This window comes from Bos mutus, chromosome 1 (assembly GCF_027580195.1).
Source record: "Bos mutus isolate GX-2022 chromosome 1, NWIPB_WYAK_1.1, whole genome shotgun sequence".
NCBI lineage: Eukaryota > Metazoa > Chordata > Mammalia > Artiodactyla > Bovidae > Bos > Bos mutus.
This window is the reverse complement of record NC_091617.1, coordinates 143,323,319-143,349,669: the sequence shown is the minus strand read 5'-3', so window position 1 is coordinate 143,349,669 and position 26,351 is coordinate 143,323,319. Positions and strand designations below refer to the sequence as shown.

At 47.1% G+C, this 26,351-nt stretch overlaps 1 protein-coding gene across 1 annotated transcript in view; it reads left to right on the top strand.

Moving 5' to 3' along the window:
- KAT2B (lysine acetyltransferase 2B) overlaps positions 1 to 26,351 on the top strand; it is a 96,545-nt gene that overhangs the window by 57,574 nt on the left and 12,620 nt on the right. Inside the window, exons 7-13 of the mRNA XM_070364330.1 lie at positions 4,509 to 4,615; positions 8,834 to 8,959; positions 11,293 to 11,429; positions 13,617 to 13,825; positions 15,166 to 15,292; positions 22,793 to 22,903; positions 25,896 to 26,039. Coding sequence (XP_070220431.1) covers positions 4,509 to 4,615; positions 8,834 to 8,959; positions 11,293 to 11,429; positions 13,617 to 13,825; positions 15,166 to 15,292; positions 22,793 to 22,903; positions 25,896 to 26,039 — 961 coding nt within the window. The remainder of the gene's footprint in view (positions 1 to 4,508; positions 4,616 to 8,833; positions 8,960 to 11,292; positions 11,430 to 13,616; positions 13,826 to 15,165; positions 15,293 to 22,792; positions 22,904 to 25,895; positions 26,040 to 26,351) is intronic.

Genomic DNA, 26,351 nt, shown 5'->3' with positions numbered 1-26,351 from the left:
CTGTTTCTGGCACCCAGTTCTCCAGCGCTTCCTGAGGCCACCGGGTCATCCCTGTCTCAGCTGGAACAAACTGGATTCCGAGGGAGGGAGCCAGCCTGGGATAGACCTGTCTCTGGCAGGAGGATCTTCGAGCCTCTGTACTCAGCTTCCCAGGCCCAGACAGGCGTGCCCTTGGGCCCCTTGCTGCTTGAACCTGCTAGACGTCCAGCGTGTAAAGACTCACTTAAATATTTTCCAAATGTAGGAAATAGGTCAGGGTGGTAGGAAGGTACAGTGTACACCATTGAGCTTGGAAATGGGTTTTCAGTGTGAAGAACGCAGACTTTAGCCTAAGTGGCTGGCAGCTGAGGGTGCAGGTGACGACGCATCAGAGCTGTGACGGTGGGGGCGGAAGATGTCATTTGAACAGGCTTTCTAGGTCTGAGAGAGTTCTGTCACGGACAGCTGTGAGGTGGACAGCAGTTTAGGAGAGGTGCTGTTTTGCTCCTGGAACAAAGATGGATGGAAGCCTGTTTTATCTGAAAAGCTAGATTTTTATGATTGCTGCTATTTCTGGGTTACCTAATTTGTGTCTCAGGAAAGACGATCATTTTAATTTTTAAAGATAAGTTAGGTCCAAAACAACAACAAAAATGATTTTCTGATGGAAACGGACAGAACGATTTGTTTTTGCAGTCTAGCGTGAATCTCCAGTGTTAGGTAGAGGATAATTCTCACGAGCTTTAGCTGAACGCGGGTTTGTTTTTGCAGTCTAGCGTGAATCTCCAGTGTTAGGTAGAGGATAATTCTCACGAGCTTTAGCTGAACATGGGTCCTAGTGACCTGGTTTGCAGCGTTTCCTGAGGACAGCCAGCACCCAGGATGAGGCAGGGCCCGAACACTTGGTGTCCTGCAGGGAGGAAGGTCCAGAAGGACTTAAACAGCAGCTCAGTATTGCCCCTAAACAGGTTAGGAACTCTGGGATGCTCCTGTATTTCCGTGGCTGCCTTTTAACTGGTCTAAGCTCCTTTCCTTAGAGATTAAAGTAGTTTTCTTGTTTCTCTGTTACATCTGCTGCATAAGCCATGTTTCGTGTGTTCAGATTATAGTTGTCGTCGTCCTGCCTCTGAGCCAAGGGACAGAGGACCCCTCCCTCATCACACCTTTTATGATGCTTAAAGGGAAATTTTAATTATCTTGCATAGGAGAGGATTTTCCCATAGCAAGCTCATTTTCCTTCTTGCAGATATTTGCCAATTCAGTGCTTTGTTCCTTCAGCCTGTAGTTCTGGCGTGCTCACGCCGGTCAGCTGGGAAGGTCAATGCCACTTTCTTTGCTTCTCTATTACTAGTGGTGGGGTAAAGCTACCACCCACTTCTCCTCCTCAGTCCCTTTCCATGGAATATGATAGCAGTTTGCTTCTCTGTTACTAGTGGTGGGGTAAAGCTACCACCCACTTCTCGTCCTCAGTCCCTTTCCATGGAATATGACAACAGTGGCGGCTGTTAGGGATTATACCTGCAGACGTGGCAGCAGAGTCTCGTGTACTGAAGCCAGAGGTGCCATTTGGAGCCAGGGCCTGGCTCAACATCAGGCTGCAGATGTCACTCACCCCATGGGGCCCCTGCTTGTCAGGCGCATCCTCAGGGCTTGCACCTTACTTTCCTGCACTTCCTGCGCTGCCCTTTCTTCCTTCTTTTTCTGGCTGTGCTGCTCGGCAGGCGGGATCCTGGTTCCCCAGCCGGGCATTGAACCCAGACCCCTGCAGGAGAAGAGTGGCCCCAACCTCTGCATCAGCAGGGGCTCCAGCCGTTCCTCCTGCTTGACTTTCGCGTGTGCCGTGCCCCACATGGGCCGAGTCACACAGGTGTTTGAAACGTTAGTGTCTGCATTTCCTTCTAAAAGCAATGAGTGGGCACTTGGTGGAGATGTGACTCAGAGAGAGCAAAGAGGCAAAGGGTCACCGGAGCCCCACCACTGCGGTCTGCGTTCTGTGCTTTTAGACATTTCTGTCTTTTTCTCCATGTATTGTGTTCTTTTATCCTACGTACACTTCATGACATTAGATGAGACTGTCTTTTATTGTATTGAAGTAATTATATACATGTATAACACACGCATGACTATTTTCCTAAATTATTATTGGCATTTTTCTTTGGTAAGTCTCTTAGGGCTTCATGAAGTGTTCCTATTGTGTAATTGCTCATAAAGAAGGAGCCTGGGAAAGGAAAGGAAATGTGCTTCTGTGATGAAGGGCAGTCGGGAAGTCTTGAGGGCTGGGCGAGGTGACAGCAGGCTCTCCTGGGCCGCTGGAAGAGATGCGTCCGGAACCTCCCCTCGTCAGCAAGGGCAAGCTGTGATCTCAGTAAGGATGCTGCCTCCTGTTGCTGCCAGTCTTTCTGTGTTAGGTGGGAAACATCCAGAAGTGTTTCAAAGCGTCAGTTAATGGTGACGAGCTTGGCAAAAAGTGGCTCCTGCTGTTTCTTTAAACCACGTGTCCCATGGCGAAGTGCAGGTCGATGTTCGTGCTGCTGCTGCTGCTGAGTCGCTTCAGTCGTGTCCGACTCTGTGTGACCCCATAGACGGCAGCCCACCAGACTCCCCCGTCCCTGGGATTCTCCAGGCAAGAACACTGGAGTGGGTTGCCATTTCCTCCTCCAATGCAGGAAAGTGAAAAGTGAAAGTGAAGTCGCTCAGTCGTGTCCGACCCTCAGTGACCCCATGGACCGCAGCCCACCAGGCTCCTCCGTCCATGGGATTTTCCAGGCAGGAGTATTGGAGTGGGATGCCATTGCCTTCTCCGATCCTTATTCTTAAATCTTCTGAGTGTGAGAGGCGAGTCAGAAGACCCTCAGGACTTTTCCTACCTGTCTTCACTGTCGAAACCCAGCCTCCCCCTGCCTTCTTTGATTAATGAGGAGATTAGTGGTACTTTCCCTAATTGTGATGATGATGATGTTAATTTTAATCTAAGTCCTTAATCAGTGATCCAAACTTGGTAGGATTCACAATTCAAGTTTTAAGGTAACTTGACCCCTTTATAAAGATAACAGGACTTAGAATATATGTCATAGCTTTGGGGTGGGGGTAGGTCCCCCGAAGAAAATCCATTTATAAAGACTGTAAATAATCTTGCGTATGTTCAGGTCAGATTTTGTTGCTAAATGGATTAGAAGAAATACTTTTTAAAGGGTTTTTGCATTTCTAAATTTCAGTGACGTTTAATCGCTAACCTTTTACTTCGTTGCAATATAAACTTCTTGAAGGCAAGGCAAGGTTGTGTTTACTCTGTCCTCAAGGGCCTGACCCGGCACCTGGCGTGTGGTGGGCATTCAGTGTTGCTAAGTGAATGAAGGAGCACTTTCTCAGCGGTCAGTACCAGCTGAAGCATGGCAGTGTGTTCCTTGCCGCCACCTTGTACAGAAGTTACTATTGATGTTTCCATTTTATAAAAGGGGAACCGAGGAAGAGGAAAGCTAAGAATTTGTCCCAAGGTCACAGAAATAGTAAGTGGTGAGCTTGGTAGCTGGGTTCTAGACCCTAAGCTCTTAGCCGTTATTCTATATTTCTCCATGGGAATGAATGTGCCCTGAAGAGAGGTTTGCAGGAAGACTTTCCAATACCAGAAGTATAGATTTGTGTTGGTATTTTAATCACAGTCTTTGCATCTGGGGGGAACATAAGAGCTGTCCAAGGTGCTTCTCGGCGTCTGGTTGCCGGGCCTCTCTCGCGGCCTCCAGTTCAGTGAGCCTGGGTGGGGCTTGGGGGCTGCACTCCGACCAGGCTGTGCAGGTGGTCTCCGTGGGGCCGAAACTTGAGGCCGGCTTGTTTTATGATGTGACAGGAGATAGAACACGGTAGTCAGTCTCGGCCTGTGGTTCGCTGGCTGTGGGCCTTTGAACCAGTTATTGAGTCTGCCTGTGCACTACGTTACTTTTATCGGTGAAATGAGCACAGTGATGGATCCTACCTCATCGGGTTATTCGGAAGAGCGAGTGAATTAATATACGTTCATTGCTTACAACAGTGTCCATCTTATAGTAAGAGCTATGTGTACATGTGTGTGATAAATAAAAATAAAATCTGTAACTCATTGTGTTGATGAGAAGATTCAATAAAACATTCTCAGAACAGTGTAGGCATGTGGCAAGGACTCAGTAAACACGAGCAGCTTTTGTGATGGAAATGACAACCACAGCTCTGAGGAGAGACGAGCTCTCGGTCCAGGATTCTCCCGGGGGACTTGGTGAAGTGCATTTCCACTGATGTAATTCTCTGTGTGGTCTAGTTGTATCTATTAATACCTACATGGAGCCCAAAGAGAATACATTTGTAGAAATGCATTTCTGTTTGAATATACCAAGGCTGCCCAATTAAATCATCACCCGGGTCATAACTGACCGACTATTTCATATTTCTGAACTGAGGATGAGATGCTAGTGTTGGTGTGATTACCATGGGTGCCTGGCACTTGTCCCCTAGTAATGTATAGCTTGTGATCTCACTCTTGCCTTTATTCTTATGCCTAGGTTTCTGTCCATGTTAGAAGAAGAAGTTTATAGTCAAAACTCTCCTATCTGGGATCAGGATTTTCTCTCAGCTTCTTCCAGAACCAGCCAGCTTGGAATCCAAACAGGTAAAAAAAAAAAAAAATTGTTTTTGCATAAATCAGAACACAACCAGGAAGTGTTTGTTGCCCTTCACCGTGCATTTGTTTGCATTTTTCATCAAGAAATTAAAGACTAGAGTCAGCAAAGAAAAGTAAACACTTTGGCAAACCTGGCATCGACATCTCTGTTCCCGAGGAGAGCAGGTGCGAGGCAGACAGCTAAGACCGCTGCAGCTGCTGCTCTGCCCTGAGGTTTGCTCAGCCCGCCCTGCACAGCTGTGCGGAGGGCGAAGCACCCGGCACTCAGGTCTGCAGGCAGACGGCAACTGTTTAAAGACACAGTCTTGGTCACAGCCTGCCCTGCAGTCACGTCTCAGTCTGGCTTGTGAGTCTGGACGTCTGTTTTGAGCATCAGGCTGCTCTCGGGTAACGGTGGGGCCGAGTCTCAGGACGTGCAGTGCCCTGTGGGCTCAGGGCCTCAGCAGGCCTTTGGTGAGGACATGTGGCCTGGAGTCACACTGACTCTGGAGACGGGGTCTGAATTCCTGCCTTGATGCTCAGAAGCCTCGGAGAAGGTTGTCAGGAGGTCCCAGAGCAGGCATTTCTGTGTGGCCTTGGGGAGAGGCAGAACGCAGAATGTTGGTGTCGACTTTTCAGTAGATCTGGTTCAGTGTGTCCTGGGGGCCCGTGAGTGCTGCCTCCAGCAAAGGCCATTTGTTCTTGCCATTCTCCACACCTCCCCTGGTTTGTTTTTATATCCAGCAAAAGTCACCCCTAGTGTGTGGTCCTGTGGCTTCTGGTGAACCCCCGGCGCTGTGTCCCCCCGCGGCTTCGAGCTCAGCGCTGAGCCTGGCCGGGGCAGCCCCCTCTGGTTCCTCCTTTGTTCGTGCAGCTGTGCTTTTCTAGAGCACCACACGAGCAGGATCACACAGAACGCAACTTCTTTCACTGAGCATACTGCACCAGAGAAGGTGATTAAAACAGCATTTCATCTGGAGCCTGAGTTTGGATGTGAATATAATGAAATCCTACCCAGCAGAATAATTAGGAATGAGGTATTTTGGTTTGGATCACACCTTCTTTGTTTGGATTCTTGTTCCCAAAACCATGTCAAAGACACCTTTTGTGTTGTGTTTTTTCACTTTAGGCCATAAAATATAATCTCACGTTTCTCTGGTTCACAGTCCGCAGCCCTTCGGGGCCTTTCTGTGCGTGGACAGGACTCCAGCCCTGTGTCGGCTTTTCCTGGCGAGCTCCCCCCGCACCTGGGCGCCGTGTCTGTCTCTGCCCCCGTGCTGTTCGCTTGTCTGTCTGTAACTTACCTGACTTTTGGACGACGTCTCCCCGACAAACCCTTTTCTAATTCTCGCCATGCCTTCCAGCAAGGGCTGAGTCTCCTTTCTTCCAAACATTCATGGAACCTTGATAATATCCTGTCCCTGGTTCTTCAGCTTGGCTGCTCAGAGGCACCACCCACGGGATCTAAATGCCGCTGATGCTGGGGCTTACCTGAGGGCCAGTGGCTCATGCGCCTCACTCCCCGAAAGGGGCTTGGCTTCCCTCCTCGGCCAGCGAACCAAATTGCACATGCCACCATGAAGAGCTTGAAGGCTGCAGCTGCTGCTGCTGCTAAGTCGCTTCAACTCTGTGTGACCCCATAGAAGGCAGCCCACCAGGCTCCCCCGTCCCTGGGATTCTCCAGGCAAGAACACTGGAGTGGGTTGCCATTTCCTTCTCCAATGCATGAAAGTGAAAAGTGAAAGTGAAGTCGCTTAGTCGTGTCCGACTCTTTGTGACCCCATGGACTGCAGCCTATCAGGCTCCTCCATCCATGGGATTTTCCAGGCAAGAGTACTGGAGTGGGGTGCCATCGCCGTCTCCTAAAACCCCACAATCCAAATGCATAAATATTAAAAAAAATGAAAAATAAAAACCTACTGATTCTGAGGCCCCTGCCAAGAGGCTGTGGCATAATTGGCCGAGGGCATGGCCTTCGGATGTTTGAGCTCCTGGAGGGTCTGACGGGCGTCAGCTCGAGCCCTGCTGTCCTCAGCACTCACCACGCTGCCCAATCCCCTTTTCGTGAGTGTGACACCTACGTGGTCAGATCCAGTTTATCCATGAGAATAGTTTGCACTTCCAGTGAGTGCTGGCTGGTGAGGTTTGCCTTGGGTCTTTAAGCTCTAGCCAGAACCAGGAGAAGTTGGTGAGGTTAACCCCTGTATATGGATGAGAGATGGGAGCTCAGAGAGGAGCAGTCAGTGTCCCCAAAGCAGGGCCTCCCGAGTGATGGGACTGGGTTTCCCATCGCGTCTGATTGCCGCTGCACTGCCCTGCGTGCCCCGTGTGCCTCGCAGACCCGCAGGCAGACCCATGTGCAAGGAAAGAGGAATGATCGGGTGCGGACCCAGGACTCCAGGCAGGCCCAGTAGGTTCTCTTCTGGAGGGATGGAGCCGGTGAGACTTCCCTGACCCTGTTGCTCACGATGCCTCCTGGCCTGCCCTGCTCCCCAGGTCTCACCCGTCGCTGCATAGCATGGAGATGGCGGTGTCTCTGCCCCAGGATGTCAGGTTCACCCCCAGTGGTTCCGGCTGTCACCCAGTTCAGCCGGATCGCACTCAGTGTTCCCTGCCGCCGTCGGAAGCCAGCTGACTTCTGTTCTGCTGTAATTGCAGTGTGTTCTCTGTGGGGGAAGAAAAGGGTAATCTTCTCCCTAATTGGCATGTCTGCGCATCCAGGTGCCTGTGAGAATGACAGTCACAATGATGGCTCTGAACTTTGGCGAGGTTCTCGGATGTCTTGTGAGTCACCAGAGCTTCCTCTTTGTGTGGAAGCGATCTGGTGTCCTTTGAAATTCAGGAGGCCTGTTTGCTGGAAGGGAAGGCCTGCAGCCTGGCGCTTCAGTCTCTTCTGCTTCCTTCGTGTGTGTGCATCTGAGGGGGGTCTCACCTATATATGGCTATTTTTATTTTTAACACTTATTGTGATGGCCTGTATGAGAAAAGAACATAAAAAAGAGTGGGTATATGTAAGTGTGTAACGGGTTCACCTTGCTCTGTACTTGAAGCTAACACACACTGGCGATCAGTATATTCCGATTCTTTACATACCAGTTGCTGTTCAGTTAGGAGCTGTGTGCACGGGTCTCTGTAGCTCGTTTTGCGTATTTCACCACTCTTGGCTGCGGGGGCGTCCCCTGTGGTCGCCCCGACACCGAGATGGCGTGCTCTGGGGCCTCTGTCTGCGCCATCAGACGAGGTCTGTGTGCGGTGTCACTGACGGCTGTGCTGCCATCAGCCACGCTTGGGCAAACAACGTCCTACTTCCTACCTTGGCTTTTTCTTTTTTTTTAAAGACAAGACAAAATGGTTTTGTTTGGAGACACTATTTGCTGCTCCAGACTCACTGTTGTTAATTCTCCTGCTTCTCTCTGTCTCTCTCCATGTACTAACGTGTGTGTATGTACCTGTCTGTCTTCTGAACGGTCTGATGGTTACAAAGGTCATGTCCCTTTGCTGACTTCAGTAGGGATCTCCTAAGAGCAAGAGTGTTTTTGTATTTAACCCCAGCAGTTATCACAGTGATGAATTTCAACCTTGATGCAGTATTATTCCTTAATCTGGCTACTGTTTTCCATCCTGCTTTTTAGCCACGCGGTTCACAGCCGTTTTCTGTCGCACCGGGAGGCGTGTAGTGTTGGCCTCTCCTGTTGTCGCTGGCGTGAAGTTTGTTGCTGGGTTAGGATGGGGTTTTTGAGATTTCTCCACTGCAGTGTTAACTTTTCTGCTTTGGTAATTTTAAAAAAAAAGGTACTTTTGTCGGGAGATACTTTGAGGCTATTCTATCTTTATCAAAATTACAGTCACAAGATTCAGTGTATACAGACGATTCTTCCCTGAATCGGTCATTATGTGCTGGCTGTTCCCTAACCGCCCCTCTCTCCCCAACTTCCATCATTGCTTCCTTATTTCTTGCCATTCTCCTGTAAGGAGAGTTTTACCTTCTCCCCATTATTTATTTGTTCATTTCTTACTTTATCACTTTGGACTCAAATGTCTTTATTTTATCCAGTCGGTTGTGACTACCTTTGTCTGTATCATCAAGCTCACACTGGCCGCGTAGCTTCTGTCTTAGAGATGACTTCTTTGGGGTGCTGGGCAGCAGTGGGTGGTCTCATGTGCACTTGGTTCATTACCACTGAAGAAAGATGCGTTTAATGCTTTCTCTTCCTTCTCCTGGGGCAGTTATCAGTCCACCTCCCGTGGCCGGGACAGTTTCCTACAATTCAAGCTCCGCTTCCCTTGAACAGCAGAACGGAGGGAGCGCCAGTCCGTCCTGTCGAGGCGCATCCGGGCTTGAGGCAAACCCAGGTAAGCTCGGAGGGCATCAGCGAGGGCTGTGATTCACCTGAGAAGCTCCGTTATCTGAGGAGTGCCAAAGGGAGCCTCAGGTCGCCTGCGCTCTGTGCGTGTCAGGGATCTAATGGCTGGAACTCCCTCTGAGCTGCATGGGTTATTGCTGTGTAAAAACCAACTTGAAATGCAGAGTCTCAAACTGTGATCCTTTACCGTCACAGCTCACTCATTCTGTGTGCTGCCTAGGAGGTGGCTGATACGGCTCGTCTCCTACAGGCTGTGCTTGCGTAATTCTCACCCTCCTTTGAGGACCACTGGGTGTCTTTTCCTTTCCTTGGGGCAGAATACGGCCTTATGATGATGGCAGAAGCACCAGAGAGCAGGAAGAAACGCAGTTTCCTGCAGCTTAAGCTTGTAGCTGGCACACCATGCTGCCTGCTTTAGTTTGTCATCGGAAGCGAATCACATGGTCAGACTCAGAGTCAAGGGGTGAGGAGATGGCCTTGACTCCTTTTGTAGGAAGAGCCGCAGAATCATATGGCAGAAGCAGGAGACAGGAGGGGAAGGAATTTGGCCATGAATGTAATCTGCCATGTGGGCAAAAAACTCTCTTAATGCTAGAGGCGTTTCACAGTTACAGAATGTTCCGAAGGCTGCATTTGTGTCCACAGCCGTGACATCAGACACATCTTGGCACAAGCAAAGTTTGACAGAGAAGTGTCATGAAATGGGGAGAGAACAGGGTTTTCTGTGAAGGACTAAGCGTGCAGCACTGGGGCCACTTCCAAGGGGGACGTTACTGATCATTCTAGAAACTCTGCCATTGAACTTGGATATAGCCCACGGTGCTTTCTTACTGTAGCACTCAGCAGGCTATCAAGTTTGGGGCATATTGGGTATAAATCTCAGCTCCAAAATAAATAGTTCACACCATTATTCTTGTGGAATTGTGGGGTTTGAAGAGTTGGTCAAATGAAGGAAAATATTCTCACTCACCTCCAATAATAACAACTAAAAAGTTATAAAAACACAAACTCAACAAAAGCTGTTTTAGTAAGTAGCCTCATATTTGGAAAAGCATCTTGTATGGATAAGATGCTTGACATTGCTCTGCTGCTGTTTAGCTCAAGATGGAGCAAATGCTGTATGGAGCCTGCTTACTGGAATCCACAACCGAGGGATAAATTAGATTTGAGCATTTAAAAATTTAATTGTAAAATAAATAAATTATGACAGAAGGAAAAAAAAAGAAAAACCAAACATCATGTTAGTAGGACAGAAAGCGGCCATGTAGTCTAAGGAGTCGAGTGGGATAGAGTTCTCCCTGCTTTTGCCTGGCCTGTTCCAACTTGTGATATATTGTGACATCCTGGGAATGAATGTACCTACTTCCAAGGCCAGGGGCCCTGCTCACTTTGTGAAGCATCATTTTAAGGCAAAAAAGGATTATGAGAGATCATGAGGGTCATTTTGTAATGACAAAAATTAAATTCACCAGCAAAGTGAAACAGTCCATGAGTGTGTTTCCAGTACATGTAGACACACACATATGTAACATACATTCACAGATGTGTATACACATACATCCACGCAAAACATGTATGAAAGGAAGACTTAACAGAACTACAAGGAGAAATGATCAAATCAACCAGAAGTTGAACACTTGAAGAAACATCTCTGATTAATTCATAGATCAAACAAACAAAACTCCCAGGAAGGACAGAAGCCCCACAGACACGATCGACACAGAGAGAGCTCTGAAAATCGGGAAGTACACGTTCTCTCAAGAAGATGCTTAATTTACAAACAGTTGGTCAAGTTTTAGGTCATAACTCAAGTTTCAAGCAGTTTTGGCCTTTGTTATAAGGACCATATTCTTCTGACCACAAAGGGACAGTTAATCTCCAACATGGAGATTAACAACCAGTGACAGTCAGACTCACTCTCAGTGTGCACATGAAGAGGCGGCGCCTTAATAACTCACGTCAGGTTAAAAACCTTAGCATAGAGAGCAAATGCTCTTCAGAATGGTGGGTACTTGGGGGCTCCCTGGTGGGCCAGCGGTTAAGCCTCTGTGTCCCAGTGCAGGGGGCAGAGATTCAGTCCCTGCTCAAGGAAATCCCACATGCTGCCCAGCCAATAAATAAAATAGAAAAAAAAGAATGGTGGGCAGTTACTGCAAAAAGAGTTACCTCCTCTTTCCCGCCTTCTGCTGTGCCGCTTCTCCCTGGTACAGGGAGGGCAGATGTCCACACCTTTCAGTGATATTAGAAAATCAGTTGGATTAGTTGGCACGTGCTTTGTGTTTGAAATAACCCATCGTTTGCCCTTTTGTTTTGATCATCAAGGAGAAAAGAGGAAAATGAACGAGTCTCATGTTTTGGAGGAGACCAAGAAGCCCCGGGTGATGGGCGATATCCCACTGGAGTTAATCCACGAGGTCATGTCCACCATCACAGACCCCACCGCGATGCTTGGGCCAGAGGTCAGCAGGGGGAGCTCGAGCCGCCCGCGGGTGGACCCCGTCCGCTCTGCAGCCGCTTGTGCTGTTGGGGACGGGGTGGAGTTGCCGGGGGAGCTGTGCCCCCGTTTGCGTGTTGTCTGATGCTCAGGGTTGAGCGGCAGGCAGGCTGACGAGAGGTTAATTCTGCTGATGACGGCCGCATCGTGGGGAAACATAATCCCCACCGTTGAAGGCATTCCTCCTGCTTCAACTTTTTATCTTGAAAAATTTAAACCCTCATAAATGTTGCAAAAATTCCGTGATAAAGATCCAGAGGCTCTTTATTTAGACTCACAAATGGCTTGCATGGCACGTTCACTATCCCTCTGTCTCCCTCTCCTGTAAGCCATGTGGAACCATTTCAGGGTTAGATACAGATGTTGTAACACTGCACCCCTGACTGTTTTCTGCATGTGTCTCTGAAGACTGAGACTACTCATTTGCATTCCCACAGTGTAGTTATCACTACCAGAAAGTTTAGCTGGATTACCCTATTATCTGATGTGTGGATAGGCAGTTTTACTGAAGTGTGTCCACAAAGCCTAAGATATTTGTCACCTGGCCCTTTGTCGAAAAGTTTGCTTAGAGTTATATTACTCTTGGCCTCATGTACAGCCCATATCCAGATTCCCCATATATCCTAATTCTGTTTTTATAGTATCTATTCCTGTTGTTAGAGGATCAGTCTGGGGTTACACATTGCATTTAATTCTGATCTCTTCACCTCTTTAATCTGTTTAGTTTATCCTAGAACAGTTTCCCAGCCCTCTTTTGGCCTTTTGTGGCAGGACCATTGTTGCAGAGTCCTGCTTTGTCTGTTTACTCATGATTAGATTCAAGTAAAGCCTTTGGGCAAAAGGACTGCTGTCTTCTCATGTCGTATCCAGGGGCAAAGCAGTTTTAGACGTTTCTGACAGCTTCCAGGAAATGAAGAAATGAGATGATTTTTCAAAACGTGTAAAAATTTTTTTTTAGAACGGCTCTGCTGGGTGAAGGTGTTCATGTTTAATTTGTCATGTTTCCTTAGAGATTTGTTTTGTGCAGTTGAGGATAATTCACAGGATTGGAATGCTGTTAAGAGATGATCTCCTTGTAAAATTGTTCTTCCCATTTCCTTTTAGGTATCCGGTCCTTGGGACTTTTTGTGTACATGTCTGTCGGGGATTTAGTAACTTCACAGAATAGTTTTGCTCAGTTTGTTTCATCTGTGAAGTGTAGATATAGTCACACATTTCAGGATTTGTTGGGTGGATTTAGTAGTGTCTTGAAGTCGCCTTGTACTGGTACACACAAGGCAACTGTTAAATTCTCAGGAATTTAAACGTGTTGGCCGCAGTGGCACATGGGCCTCCAGCATCAGCCACAGACCAGTGAAGCGGGCGTGTGCAAGCAGCTGGCCCTTCTGCCTTGGAGGTCTGTTTGTTGAACACTGACCTGCACCCGACTGCGTGGGTTAGATAGGATGGGGCGCAGGTGTTGGTAGGAGGTTGTACTGCCAGCTTGGTTGAGAGTGGTCAACATGACTCCTTTCAAAGAAGCCTCTCTTCCTCCGAGAAAGAGGTGCTGGTAGTATAGATGTGACTGCCAGTCGTGGGTCTTCAGGGAGAATTTGGGGTCTGGGATCCCAAGGGTGCTCAGCCAGACGGGATTCCCAAAACCAAGGACTGGCAGGCTGTAGCGCACAGGACAGACACAGGCTGCCTCCCCCATTAAATCAAGTCCTCGGGCGCTTTGCCCTGCCCACACATGTCCACGTGGTCCTGGCGCATTCTCCCCGCCGCGGTGTCCGCGTGGTCCCGGCGCGTTCTCCCTGCCTTGGTGTCCGCGTGGTCCCAGCGGGTTCTTCTCACGGCAGTGTCTGCGTGGTCCTGGCCACGTTCACCCCGCCGCAGTGTCTGGAGCTGCCGCAGAGGCCTCCTGACTTGCAGATCCAAACATGAGCTGTTTGGCCCTTCAGAGACAGCCTGGTGACTCCTGGTCTGTACCAAGTCTCCGTGGACACACGGGAGGCTCTGCCTAGCTGTCTTTTCATGGCTTATGTGTTATTGGTTGGGACCCCGAAACCCAAAAATACATATCGTCCTAGCACACGGAGGAGAGGCACTGCCGTGAACTGTCCCTTCTGTCTTAGGGAGGGGCTCTGTGTAACCTCCTCTCTCCTGCTCCCAGACCAACTTTCTGTCGGCGCACTCGGCCAGGGACGAGGCGGCCAGGCTTGAGGAGCGGAGGGGTGTAATCGAGTTCCACGTGGTGGGCAACTCCCTGAGCCAGAAGCCCAACAAGAAGGTGCTCATGTGGCTGGTAGGGCTGCAGAACGTGTTCTCGCACCAGCTGCCGCGTATGCCCAAGGAGTACATCACCCGGCTCGTCTTCGACCCGTGAGTCGTGCCCCGCTCTGCTTTCCACTTTCCTGATTTATTTTGTAAAATGCATTCTTTTTTTTTTTTTTACTTAAATTATTAATTTTTAATTGAAGGATAATTGCTTTACAGAATTGTGTCGGTTTCTACCAAACATCAACGTGAACCAGCTTTCAAGATTTTTTTTTTGATGTGGACCATTTTTAAAGTCTCTTTTGAATTTGTTGCAATATTGTTTCTGTCTTATGTTTTTGTTTTTTCGCCCTGAGGCACGTGTAATCTCAGCTCCCTGGTCAGGAAGCAAATAGGGGTTTGATCCCACCCTCTGTGTTGAAAGGTTAGGTCTTCACTGGACCATCAAGGACTTCACTCTCCTTTTTAAATGAAAGAGGAACCACTCGGGTAGTAAAAGTCAGTCACAGTCACCCACCAAGTCCTGCTGCTGCTCGTCAGCTGTGCAGAGAGAGTGATGTCACAGGCATGGCCACAGCCACAGGCGTTCAGATTAGTTTTCCAGCAGCTGATCAATTTTTTGTTAATGAGGCTTTATATTTTAAGCTGCCGGTGACGAGGCTTTATATTTTAAGCTGCCGGTGACCATCCTGTGCTTCATTCATTGCATCGATGAAGGAATATATAAACATTAAGAGGATGTCCCAATTTTCTCATAGTCAAATATTCTGATTTTGGCATCTTAAGTAGTTTCCATTCTTGCCTGAGTCTGTAAGCCCTGGCAAGATTATTGTGGTGTTAGGTTAACTTTGATCATCCATTGCATTAAAGCAAAGGAAAAGACAGGAAAGGAAGCTTCCGTAATTGAATGCATTTTAACATTTAGAGCCCAGTCGCCTGTGTGGACTGTGACCCGTGCCCGTGACTGTTCAGAGTGACGTTTTAGGCAGAAGGCCTGACGGGATTCTGGAAGGCAGGTTTTAGCAAATCGTGCAGGTGGATTGTGTTTTCGTTTCCTTATAACTTCTGTGGTATTTCTGAATGAGAGTGAACTCTTCAGAAGCGTGTGCCCACGTCCCTGGCTTTTGCTCCCCCGGGCTCGCGGGCGTCGGACGTGACCCTGTCTCAGCGCCTGTCAGCGCCTGTCCATAGGCGCCGTTCTTCGTCTGGGGGCTCAGACCCCCTCAGGTGGCTGGCGCTTGTCTTCATGGACACTCTGGGGATGTCTCAGGAGGCATGCTTGCTCTAAGACATCCACTTAGAGAATGTTCTACTTAGAGAATCCACTAGAGGGGTTTCCATGGAAAAATCAAGAAGGAACCCCCCTCCCTTCCAGTTTTCCTGACTGGTTAGTGAGGGACCCCCCAAACAGGAGGTGAAACAGTGGTGCAATCTTATTCTTCCAGGAAACACAAAACCCTTGCTTTAATCAAAGATGGCCGTGTCATTGGCGGTATCTGCTTCCGGATGTTCCCGTCCCAGGGCTTCACAGAGATTGTTTTCTGCGCTGTAACCTCTAACGAACAAGTCAAGGTAAGGCTCACGCAGGGTCTCAGAAGAAATGCAGGATGTGGTGCAGAAGCGGCAGAGTGTGGCAGGGTCTCCATGTCCAGAGAGCCCTGGACTCTCTGAGGAGCATCCTCTCATCGCGAGTGTGTGTGTGTGTGTGTGTGGAAGGCACCTGCTTCTGTATACCCACAGTCAGGCTCCACTGGGCTTTGCCGGACCTCGGGGCTGGGGCCAGGGACACCAGGACGCCCCAGGAGCAGGTCAGGGTTTGTTTGTGGCTTGTGAAGAGGTGTCTGAGAACACTCTCGGTGGCACCGGCGGTTTCCATATACAGACGTGTCCACACACGCCTGGGCACGTGGCACCACCAGAAGGGGTGGGGTGTTGTGTAGGTTAGGGAGAGGACTGAGGTGGCTCAGACCTCAGGAAGATTCCTTATGACCTTGTGCCTGAAGTTGGGGGTCAAGGACTAAAGAAATGCTGTCGGGGAATTCACGAAAAATTTGAATAAATATATGACTGAGTTTCAGAAATACTCAGGCAAGGTTTGGAATGTGGTCTTTTGGGGAGTGTGAGTGTGTGAGTGACTGTGTGAGTGTGTGTGTGATTCTGATCTGTGTGAGTGTGTGAGAGACGGATCTGTGTGATTGTGTGAGAGACTGATTTGTGTGAGTGTGTGAGAGACGGATCTGTGTGTGTGTGAGAGATGGATCTGTGTGAGTGAGAGATGGATCTTTGTGAGTGTGAGAGACAGATCTGTGTGAGTGTGAGACACTGATCTGTAATGTGTGTGAGACTGATCTGTGAGTGTGTGAGGCTGATTTGTGTGAGTGTGAGAGACTGATTCGTGTGATTGTGAGAGACTGATCTGTGAGTGTGTGAGAGTCTGATCTGTGTGAGTGTGAGAGACGGATCTGTGTGAGTGTGAGAGACGGATCTGTGAGTGTGTTAAGAGTCTGATCTGTGTGTGTGTGAGAGTCTGATCTGTGTGAGTGTGAGAGACGGATCTGTGTGAGTGTGAGAGACGGATCTGTGTGAGTGTGAGAGACGGACCTGTGTGAGTGTGAGAGATGGATCTGTGAGTGTGTGTGATTCTGATTGTGTGTGTGTGAGTCTGATCTGTGTGTGATTCTGATCTGTGTGTGTGTGAGAGTCTGATCTGTGTGACTGTGAGAGGCGGATATGTGTGAGTGTGAGAGTCTGATCTGTGTGAGTGTGAGAAGTGGATATGTGTGAGTGTGAGAGTTTGATCTGTGTGAGTGAGAGATGGATCTGTGTGAGTGTAAGAGACGGATCTGTGTGTGAGAGATGGATCTGTGTGAGTGAGAGACGGATCTGTGTGTGTGTGATTCTGATCTGTGAGTGTGTGAGAGACGGATCTGTGTGAGTTGAGACACTAATCTGTAATGTGTGTGAGAGATTGATCTGTGAGTGTGTGAGGCTTTGTGTCAGTGTGAGAGACTGATTTGTGTGAGTGTGAGAGACTGATCTGTGAGTGTGTGTGAGACGGATCTGTGTGAGTGTGAGAGACAGATCTGTGTAAGTGTGAGTCTGATCTGTGAGTGTGTGTGATTCTGATCTGTGTGTGTGTGAGAGGTGGATCTGAGTGTGAGAGTCTGATCTGTGTGTGTGATTCTGATGTGTGTGTGTGAGAGACGGATCTGTGTGAGTGTGAGAGATGGATCTGTGAGTGTGTGTGATTCTGATCTGTGTGTGACAGTCTGATCTGTGTGAGTGTGAGAGACTGATCTGTGAGTGTGTGAGAGATGGATCTGTGTGAGTGTGAGAGTCTGATCTGTGAGTGTGAGAGTGATCTATGTGTGTGAGAGATGGATCTGTGTGAGTGTGAGAGTCTGATCTATGTGTGTGATTCTGATGTGTGAGTGTGAGAGACTGATCTGTGTGAGTGTGAGAGACTGATCTGTGTGAGTGTGAGTCTGCTCTGTGAGTGTGTGTGATTCTGGTCTGTGAGTGTGTGTGATTTTGACCTGTGTGAGTGTGAGTGTGCTCTGTGAGTGTGTGTGATTCTGGTCTGTGAGTGTGTGTGATTCTGACCTGTGTGAGTGTGAGTCTGCTCTGTGAGTGTGTGACTCTGATCCGCCGTCCCAGCTGTCCTTGGCACAAGTCCCTCCCCAGGAACCAGACTGTCGTGCTGACAGTGTGGTTGGTTTGCCATCTTCCTGGAATAGACCAGACTCCTCGTTGGCAGGAAGATACAGATGATGTTGTAACCGACTCAGTTGCTTTTATGAAAGCGGAACCAGAAACGTGTCTTCAGAGTGTTATTCATTTGGTACTTGGGGAGTCCTAAAGTCAGGCAAAAATATGGCAATTGGTGGAAAGATAAGAAGTGCAGGATTCAGAAGCTACTGAGATAAATTACTGGAGTCTAAGGCAGCGCTGCCCAGTGGTCTTTAACACGTGCGCACATCGGCCACATACGTGAGTTTAAATGTTTTGTTAGCTACGTTGAAGATACGCGAAAGTGTTCTAAAAACAGATTCCTTATTTTACTCAGTATATCGGAAGTGCTGTCATTGCAGCGGCACTCGGTGTCCAAGAATCATGGAGACCGTTTGCATCTTTGGTTTGTGTAAGTCTCTGAAATCCACAGTGTGTTATACGCTGCACCTGTCTCGCTCTGGACTCGGGCTCTCTGGGCTTGGACAATGGGGCCTAAGGACACTGTTGCCTTCTTCAGTTACCATGAAGCAGTGCCAGATACAGAAGCCGAGACGGATGATCTCTGGAAGGAATCGTGCTTGGCCTGGGGGCCGCAGCCGGCGCTGAGGGTGCTTTTGGCTTCATTAACAGCTCTCCTCTGTGTCACAGTCGCCATGTCGATTACAACAGCTGTGGTCTCCTCTCAGAAAGCACAAATGGGGCTTTTGACGTTGACTCACCGCGCGAAGCGTCCAAGTGTCACATTCGCCCTTCTGGCGGGGGCAGGTGCGGGCGCACAGCTGCGTGAGGCTGACCTCTGCCCCGTGTTAGGGCGCTTTTGGCGGTGTGTCTTCAGGTGGTGTGGTCGCTGTGCTTGTCACAGGTTCACTTCCCCATAGCCAAACTGAGAAACAATTCCAGGGGTCCAGAGTTTAGGAACTCGCTTAAAAAGAAAATTTGGTTGGGCTTTTCGTAGGGAGAGGAACTTGAAAATATGCCCTTGGTTTATAATTTCAGAAGATTGCGTAATGTTTGTTTGCACAGAAAGCTACACCAAGCAACTTGTTTGGAAAGGTTAGCTAAGGTTGCCTTGGACACTCTTAGGTCCAGAGGGAAACTAAAGGTGTTGAATATGAATTGGGTGCTTTGTCTTACTGCTTCCCAGAAGGGCAGTATATGTTTTTTTCCCCCAAACCATGTAATTTTCTAAAGACTTGAAGGAAGGTGGCCAAATATCACAAACTGAGCAGGAAAAATGAAAAGAAAAGCCATTTTTTGTAAGTGACTTGAAAGTGAAGTTAAGTGAAGTGAAGTGGCTCAGTCGTGTCTGACTCTTTGCGACCCCGTGGACTGTAGCCCACCACGCTTCTCTGTCCATGGAATTTTCCAGGCAAGAGTACTGGAGTGGGTTGCCATTCTTTCTCCAGGGGATCTTCCCGACTCAGGGATCAAACCCAGGTTTCCCGAATTGTAAGCAAGACGCTTTACCATCTGAGCCACCAGGGAAGTCTTGAAAGTAGTTTTAGCAAATGAAGATTAATCTTTAAAAACTAGATAGAGTGGGTGAACCTGGTGGAAGCCAATGCTGCTAGTACTTACTTGTGAAAACAGCAAGATCATAAGCGGAGGTTTACAATTTTGATTTGAGGTATTAAAAATCTGGGCTAAATGGTACTTTAAAATTTGCATCCACTCATTTTGGAGACTTAAGCTTATATATAAATTTCTGTAATGCTTCAAATAAGATTTTTGTGTGAATTTATCTTGCTCAGAACACATGCAAGATAACATTTGAGAATTTACTTAAAGCTCCTAACCTGGTTTTAAAATAGATTATCTAACTATTTGGTTTTGATATTATATGCAACTTTAAAGTTACGGGGCTGATACTTATTTAACCGTAATAAGTATTTGAAGAAACACTGAAGTTACCAGGTGGATTTGGAAAGGAACCCTTTTGGTGACAGGTGAAGTGAAGTGAAAGTTGCTCAGTCATGTCTGACTCTGCGACCGCATGGACTGACTATACAGGCAGTGGAATTCTCCAGGACAGAATCCTGGAGAGGGTAACCTTTCCCTTCTCCAGGGTATCTTCCCAACCCAGGGATTGAACCCAGGTCTCCTACACTGCAGGAAGATTCTTTATCAGCTGAGCCACGAGGGAAAACCAAGAACACTGGAGCGGGTAGCCTATCCCTTCTCTAGATGATCTTCCCGATCCAGGAATCGAACTGGGGTCTCCTGCCTTGCAGGAGGATTGGATTGGATTGGATTGGATCGGATCCATTTCCTTGCAGGAGGATTGGATTGGATTGGATCAGATCCATTGCATTGGATTCTTTACCAACTGAGCTATCAGGGGAGCCCATGACAGTTGAAAATAAAGGCATGCAGAGAAGGGAGATGGTGCTGGGGTGAAAATCCAAGCATTTCTGCATATAATGGCTTGACTCTGTTACCACTTCTTTAAACAAGCAGGTATTTGCGGTTCTGCGACTGCTGGTCACAATACTAGGCACACAGGATTCAAGACGAAAGATAGCCCCTCCTCACAAGCAGCTGGAATCTGAAAGTTCTTTGGAGAGGTGATGGATCAGTGGCCAGTGATAAAGACTATCCATGCAGAGTTTGAGACGCTACTAACAACAGAACCGTTACTGTTCTTTTTGAGTAAAATTCTTGGATTGTGGATGAAGGGGAGAAAATGTATAGTTCTATTCAGTTCAGTTCAGTCGCTCAGTCATGTCCAACTCTTTGCAGCCCCACGGACTGCAGCACGCCAGGCCTCCCTGTCCATCACCGACTCCTGGAGTTCACTCAGACTCATGTCCATTGAGTTGGTGATGCCATCCAACCATCTCATCCTCTGATAAATCTATTATTAACAATGTCAGTGATATAGTAAGATGAAAAAGTGCAGACTATTGGTTCTAGAAGTTCCCAGGGGAAAACTATCATCTGATAGTTATTGAGTATATACCAGGTACCTGGAATTGATTTGCATGCTGGAAATACAACAAAGAGGAACCCCCTGGAGGTTCAGAGGTAAAGAATCTGCCTGCAATGCAGGAGGCACAGGAGACCCAAGTTTGATCCCTGGATTGGGAAGACCCCCTGGAGAAGGGCTTGACAACCCACTTCAGCATTCCTGCCTGGAGGCTCCCATGGACAGAGGAGCCCGTGGGATTCTAACAGTTCTATTAGCTCCTTACAAGGCGGCGTATACAGCAAAAGCCTCTCTCTCTTCCATCAGCCGCATCTAGGTTTCATCAGAAGATGTGTTTCTTACTCATCCCCAGACATTACTATTCCTCTGCACACGAAGTAGCAAATCCTTCCCTTTTCTCCAGTCCCCCCCCCCAACTTTTCTTCAAAAATAATATTTAATGTTGTAGGTCATGTACAAATACGTTTTCGTATAAAGCAGAAATCCCACCCCCAGTCTCCGGTCCGTCCCATCGCCTTCCCCACTTGCTGTCCGTACGTTTGTTCTCTCTGTCTGTGTCTGTTTCTGTTTTGCAGACGTTTTCTATTTAACTGAACGTGTCCAAAGTACTGTCATTTCAATATGTAATAAACTTGGTTAGAGGTTTTTTTTTCGTGGTGTGTATTTTATACTTGCACACCTCAATTTGGATTTGTCATATTTCCATTGCTCAGTAGCTACACATGACTAGTTGTTGCCGTATTGAACAGCTAGTTGTATACTGTAATTATGAGTTTATATGTTTATTTTCCCCATTTCACTCTCTTCTCCTTAAGAGAGGTTTCCTTCATCCTTTAATCTGAGTTATATTCAGATTTGAAGTGTGTCAGTATTGTGATATCTTTGGGAAAAGCTAACATGTCTATGGTTAATACCAACGGGAAAATAATTTCCAAAATAGGGAGACGGTTGTACTCTTTTCCTACATACTGGACAGATCCTCCCCTGGATATTATTATGCTTGGTCTTGGGATCCGTGCTTTAGAAGTGTATTGTTACACAGGAGCAAGCCTTGAAAGATACGAGTAACTTGAGATAGGGTCTTCCAGTCGAGCGTGCGAGGCAGGACTGAAGCCTCGATGAGGCTGGACCTGGGACCTGGGCGGCAGGGATGGGCGTGGGTGATTTCCAAGGGCTTGGGGAGTTGTGAAGAGCAGGGAAGAGTCACTGTACTCTCGGAGCAGAACTAAGGTCAGTAGGTAGAAAGAGCAAGGGATCAGATCACAGGTGAAAATTAGAAAGAACTTCCCAACCACAACAGCGGCTGAATATGAACTGGCCCAAGGACTCAGCGAGCACCCTAAGCTGGGGGTTTTCTAGCAGCTGACCTCCCCGAGGTAGATGGCAGGAGACTCCTAGCTTCACATGGGGAAGAATTAGGCAAATGACTTCCTAAGACCCTTCTCCCTGTGGTGCTGAGGTTCCATGACGTCATAGCTGTGAGCCTCTTTGAGTTCTTTAGAAAAACATGTCGTCATATTCTAAAATACTGATGTAATGGTATTCGTGTCTGGGTTTACTTTCATCTTTTATTAGATTCTCAAACCATCCCTTTAAATCTGTACATTTTCTTTAAGCTTTGTCCATCACCAAAAAACTTGTTTACTTTTTTTTTCATATTTCAATCATTAATTTATTCAACATGGTTCACTGTTTTCACTGCTGTTGTTCAGTTGCTAAGTCACGTCCAACTCTTCATGACCCCATGGACTGCAGCACACCAGGCCTCCCTGTCCCTCACCATCTCCCAGAGTAGCCCAAATTCACGTCCATCGAATCGGTGATGCCGTCCAACCATCCCATCCGCTGTCACTGTTCTTAGTCTCACTCAGAGCTTCAGGGCTCCTCAGACTTTGCTGGGAAAGGTCTGAAAAGACCAAGTTGAAGATCCTTTGTGTGTGATGATACAATTCTTTGGAAGGATTGCTGATTTGTTGTATATAGGAAACACTTGGATTAGTTAATATTCTAGAAAAGGTTAGCCCTTCTCATTTTCATTGCTCTTTTGATCTCAGGTTCTCAAATACTCTAAGCATAAGCAGAAATTCATGATCAATATTTACTTCAGACACCTCTTTATTAATATTCAGCCTGTAGCCTCTAGGTGTGAATGAGCAGCTTGTAGCTTTGGTATATTCTTTTCTAAGAGCCAGAAACTTATGTTTTCAAGTGATGATTGTATCTTGATCCAAGGATTTTGAATTTTTTGGCTCATTTTCAAAGTTCAGAAACTCAAGAACCAATACCAATACTCAAGGTGTTGGTATTACACTGGTAATACATACTCCTAAAGTTGCCAGTATTTCTCAGTGAAATGTGGGACTTTCTTTTGTCCAGAACCTAATATATTTGTCTGCATGCTGACTTGCCCTTAGGGCTATGGAACACACCTGATGAACCACTTGAAGGAATACCACATAAAACACGACATCCTGAACTTCCTCACCTACGCAGATGAATACGCAATTGGATATTTCAAGAAGCAGGTGGGTTTTGTGGCTGTGCAAACCTGTTCTGTCCTTCCTTTTCTTGATATGCACTCAAGTAGCTTTCATGCAAATAAGTCCTCCCCCCAGGACATTTATTTTGCAAGCCTTAAGCCAGAGGTAAGCCTCAGCCTGGATTAGAGAGTGTGACCAGCACACCATCAGTACAAAATAAATGTTTGAGTGAGTGAAGGGATGTCATCTGTGAGTGGAGTGCACTGTCGCATCCTAACATTCTAAAACGGGGTCTCCCCAGGCTGAGGAGAGATTCACGTTGGGGGACTGGAGTTCGCCCTGAATGAGAGAGAGAGATTTAATCTCTGGAAGGCAGAGTGTGTTTCTGATGGCAGAGAGGAGGTTCTGATGCTACAGAGGGCTCCCGACACTCCTGCTCCGTCAGCACATAGGCGGCTGGGTGCTTGGCCGCATCTTCGTTCTTTCTACCAGAAGTTTCGTATCAGCTCTCTGATTCTTCGGTTTCTTTGCCCTTATGACTCCGTATGTGGGACCCTCCTTCCCCGACCTGGTGTAAAGCCCCTGCAGTGGAAGTGGTGTCTGAACCACTGGACCGCGAGGGAAGTCCCTGCTGCGTGCTTTTAATAGTGCTTTATAACTCTAGGTTCCTAAACATTTTCCGTTTACTTTTTTGATGACAAAAGTAATGTATAGTTATTAGAAATATAACTGGAAAATGAAATTGGAAAATGAAATAAAACTCCAAAAAAAAGAGAAAAATTGCACGTGATTCCACCACCCAGAGAAGTTGACTGTTAATGTTTTGACAGATACCCTTCTGATGTTTTTTTCTCTGTGTGTGTTTGTGTATATATAAACAGAAAATTGGCTCATGCTATATACAGTTTAATTAATTGTCTTTTTTACTTAATATAGTCTGATTTTTAAATTATGAGTTTTGATGGTTCTCTGAATTGTTGTAGAAATGGAAACTGATTTCTCACACCAGTCCCACATTTAGGGAACATTTATGTGTTTTTTGTAAATAAGTGTCCAAGTGTGAGTGTGGGCTTCCAGGCGTGTCTAATGTTTTGCTATGCACTGCAGCGAATAATGACAGACACTGTAACAATCTCTGTTCCTGTCAGCAGCATGTAAAGGGCTCAGGAAAGGAGCTGGTTGAAAAAGCAATTTTTTTTAGCCCTTTCCTAGGTAACAAATTGCCCATGTTTGCATTTATTTGATTATTTTGAGATTTGGCCTGTTTTTCCTTATTTATTGACCCTTTGCACTTCTTTTTTTGAATTGCCACTTCATTGTATTTTGCCTCTCTTTCTATTAAAATATTTATTTTTCTGTTGATTTATGAGAACTCATATATAAGGATATGAGAGTAGTAACCTTTTATGATTTTTCTCCCCTACTTGTCTGTTTCAGCATTACTTATGGCTTTTTTTCAATGTACAGAACTTTACAGATTTTATTATATAAAATCTGTTAACCTCTTTGAAAAATATAAGTCCTTATACATATGACTAAAAAGCTTTCCCTCCAATGTCAGATAATTAACCTTTTTACTTTCTTCTCATTTTTTGGGATGCATTTGGTAACTTTTCTAGTAAAACTCACTAGAGAGAACTCAGTGGCATTAAATACTGCGACTTGAGTGTGAGCTTTCCCAGGCTGTACCTACACTGCAGAGACAGTAACAGCCAGGATTCTTTTTTTAGGAAAAGATTAGGAAGTTTTCATTAATTTGTCTCTGCCTGTCGCTGCGCTGGCTTCTCTCAGCTGCTGCGAGCGGGCATCCTTCCCCGCGGCCCCGGCTCCGGGGGACCTGCGCTGGTTGCAGGGCGCAGGCTCTGGAGCGCACGGTCCTGGAGCGCACGGTCCTGGAGCGCACGGTCCTGGAGCGCACGGTCCTGGAGCGCACGGTCCTGGAGCGCACGGTCCTGGAGCGCGGGCGCAGCGGGACCTTCCTGGACCAGGGAGCCAACCTGTGTTTCTGCATCTGCAGGCAGATTCTGTACCACAGAGCCACCAGGGAAGCCCTCAGCCATGCTTCCTGCCCCCCCATCCCCCCCGCCCCCGAAACGGATTTATTTTTAATGAAGGAAGATTGCTTCCCATTCCTGGGCTGCGGTCCTCCGCATCACGTGGATCCGCGCAGGCTCACGTTGGCTCCTCCGTCCTCACCTGCCTCCCACCGCCCACCCCTCCCCACCGCTCTGGGGAGTTGCGGAGCCCCAGTTCGGGTTCCCTGAGTCACACAGAAAGCTCTCACTGGTTATTATTTTACACGTGGCGGTGTGTATGCTTCCATGTGAGTCTCTCCATTCTTTTTTCAATGACCTGTCTGCGTCTGTGGTCCTCTCTGAGGCTGATGGCAATAAGTGCTTGGAAAATAAGTTTTTACTGAAACAGGAGGCAGGAAACTGAAGTCCCAACTAATTTTCTACAAAAATTTGAAACACCCTTAAGGAAAATTGTTATAAATAATATGACTATGTTCCCTATTATTATAGCTTAAAGTATATAAATGAATATATTGCAAAGCATTAATGTCCCTGAAACAGCCACACTTGTGATGGTCTGGAAGTTTTTTGCCTATTAAGTGTTTCATTTCTTCAGTATCAAGGTTCTTCTTGCTATATTTTTGAACAAATTTTGCTTTCAAAATAGGGTTCACTGTTAGTTGATTTCCAGAACATCCTAGAGGCCCCCTGTCTACTTTGGGAGAAAGCATGCAATTTAATGCTAAATTAAATCTTATTTTTACTTAAGAGCCATTTGTGTTAATGAATTTTTAATACTGTGTTTTACTAGGATTATTATTATTATTTTATGTTGGAGTGCTTCCTATTTGCACGGTTTGATTTTTGATGAACTTCTTAGAGGAGTTTCATGCTAATCCTCAGGATAGTTGGAAAGGAGCTTGGACCTCTGCCAGCACCAAGCCAGGCCTCGCACGTAGCTCGCACTCAGACAGGGTGTTTGATGCTCAGGGCCTTTTTAAATGGAGTTACTGGTTTTGCAGGGTTTCTCCAAAGAAATTAAAATCCCTAAAACCAAATATGTTGGCTACATCAAGGATTATGAAGGCGCCACTTTAATGGGATGTGAGCTAAATCCACGGATCCCGTACACGGAGTTCTCTGTCATCATTAAGAAGCAGAAGGAGGTAAGCGTGTGGCCGACTTGGGTTCCCACTGCACAGGCCAGGCTCCTTTGGGGCAAAGTGTGCACCCCTGGGCTCTGTGTGGGGGCGTCTGATGGACACCAGGACCTCAGTTTGCTCTGGTTTGTCTGGATTTCTTCTGTGAAGGTATCCTTTACCTCCTGTCTAAATCACCACTTCGAAGCGGGGGTCAATACCTATTAAATTGGTGTAAAATGCAAAACTTGTAAAATACAGTGGTTTTACCTTCAAGGCCTTTTACATGCTGGCCCCATGCCTTCTTCCCAGACTCATCTCTTTATCCCTTTTCTAACT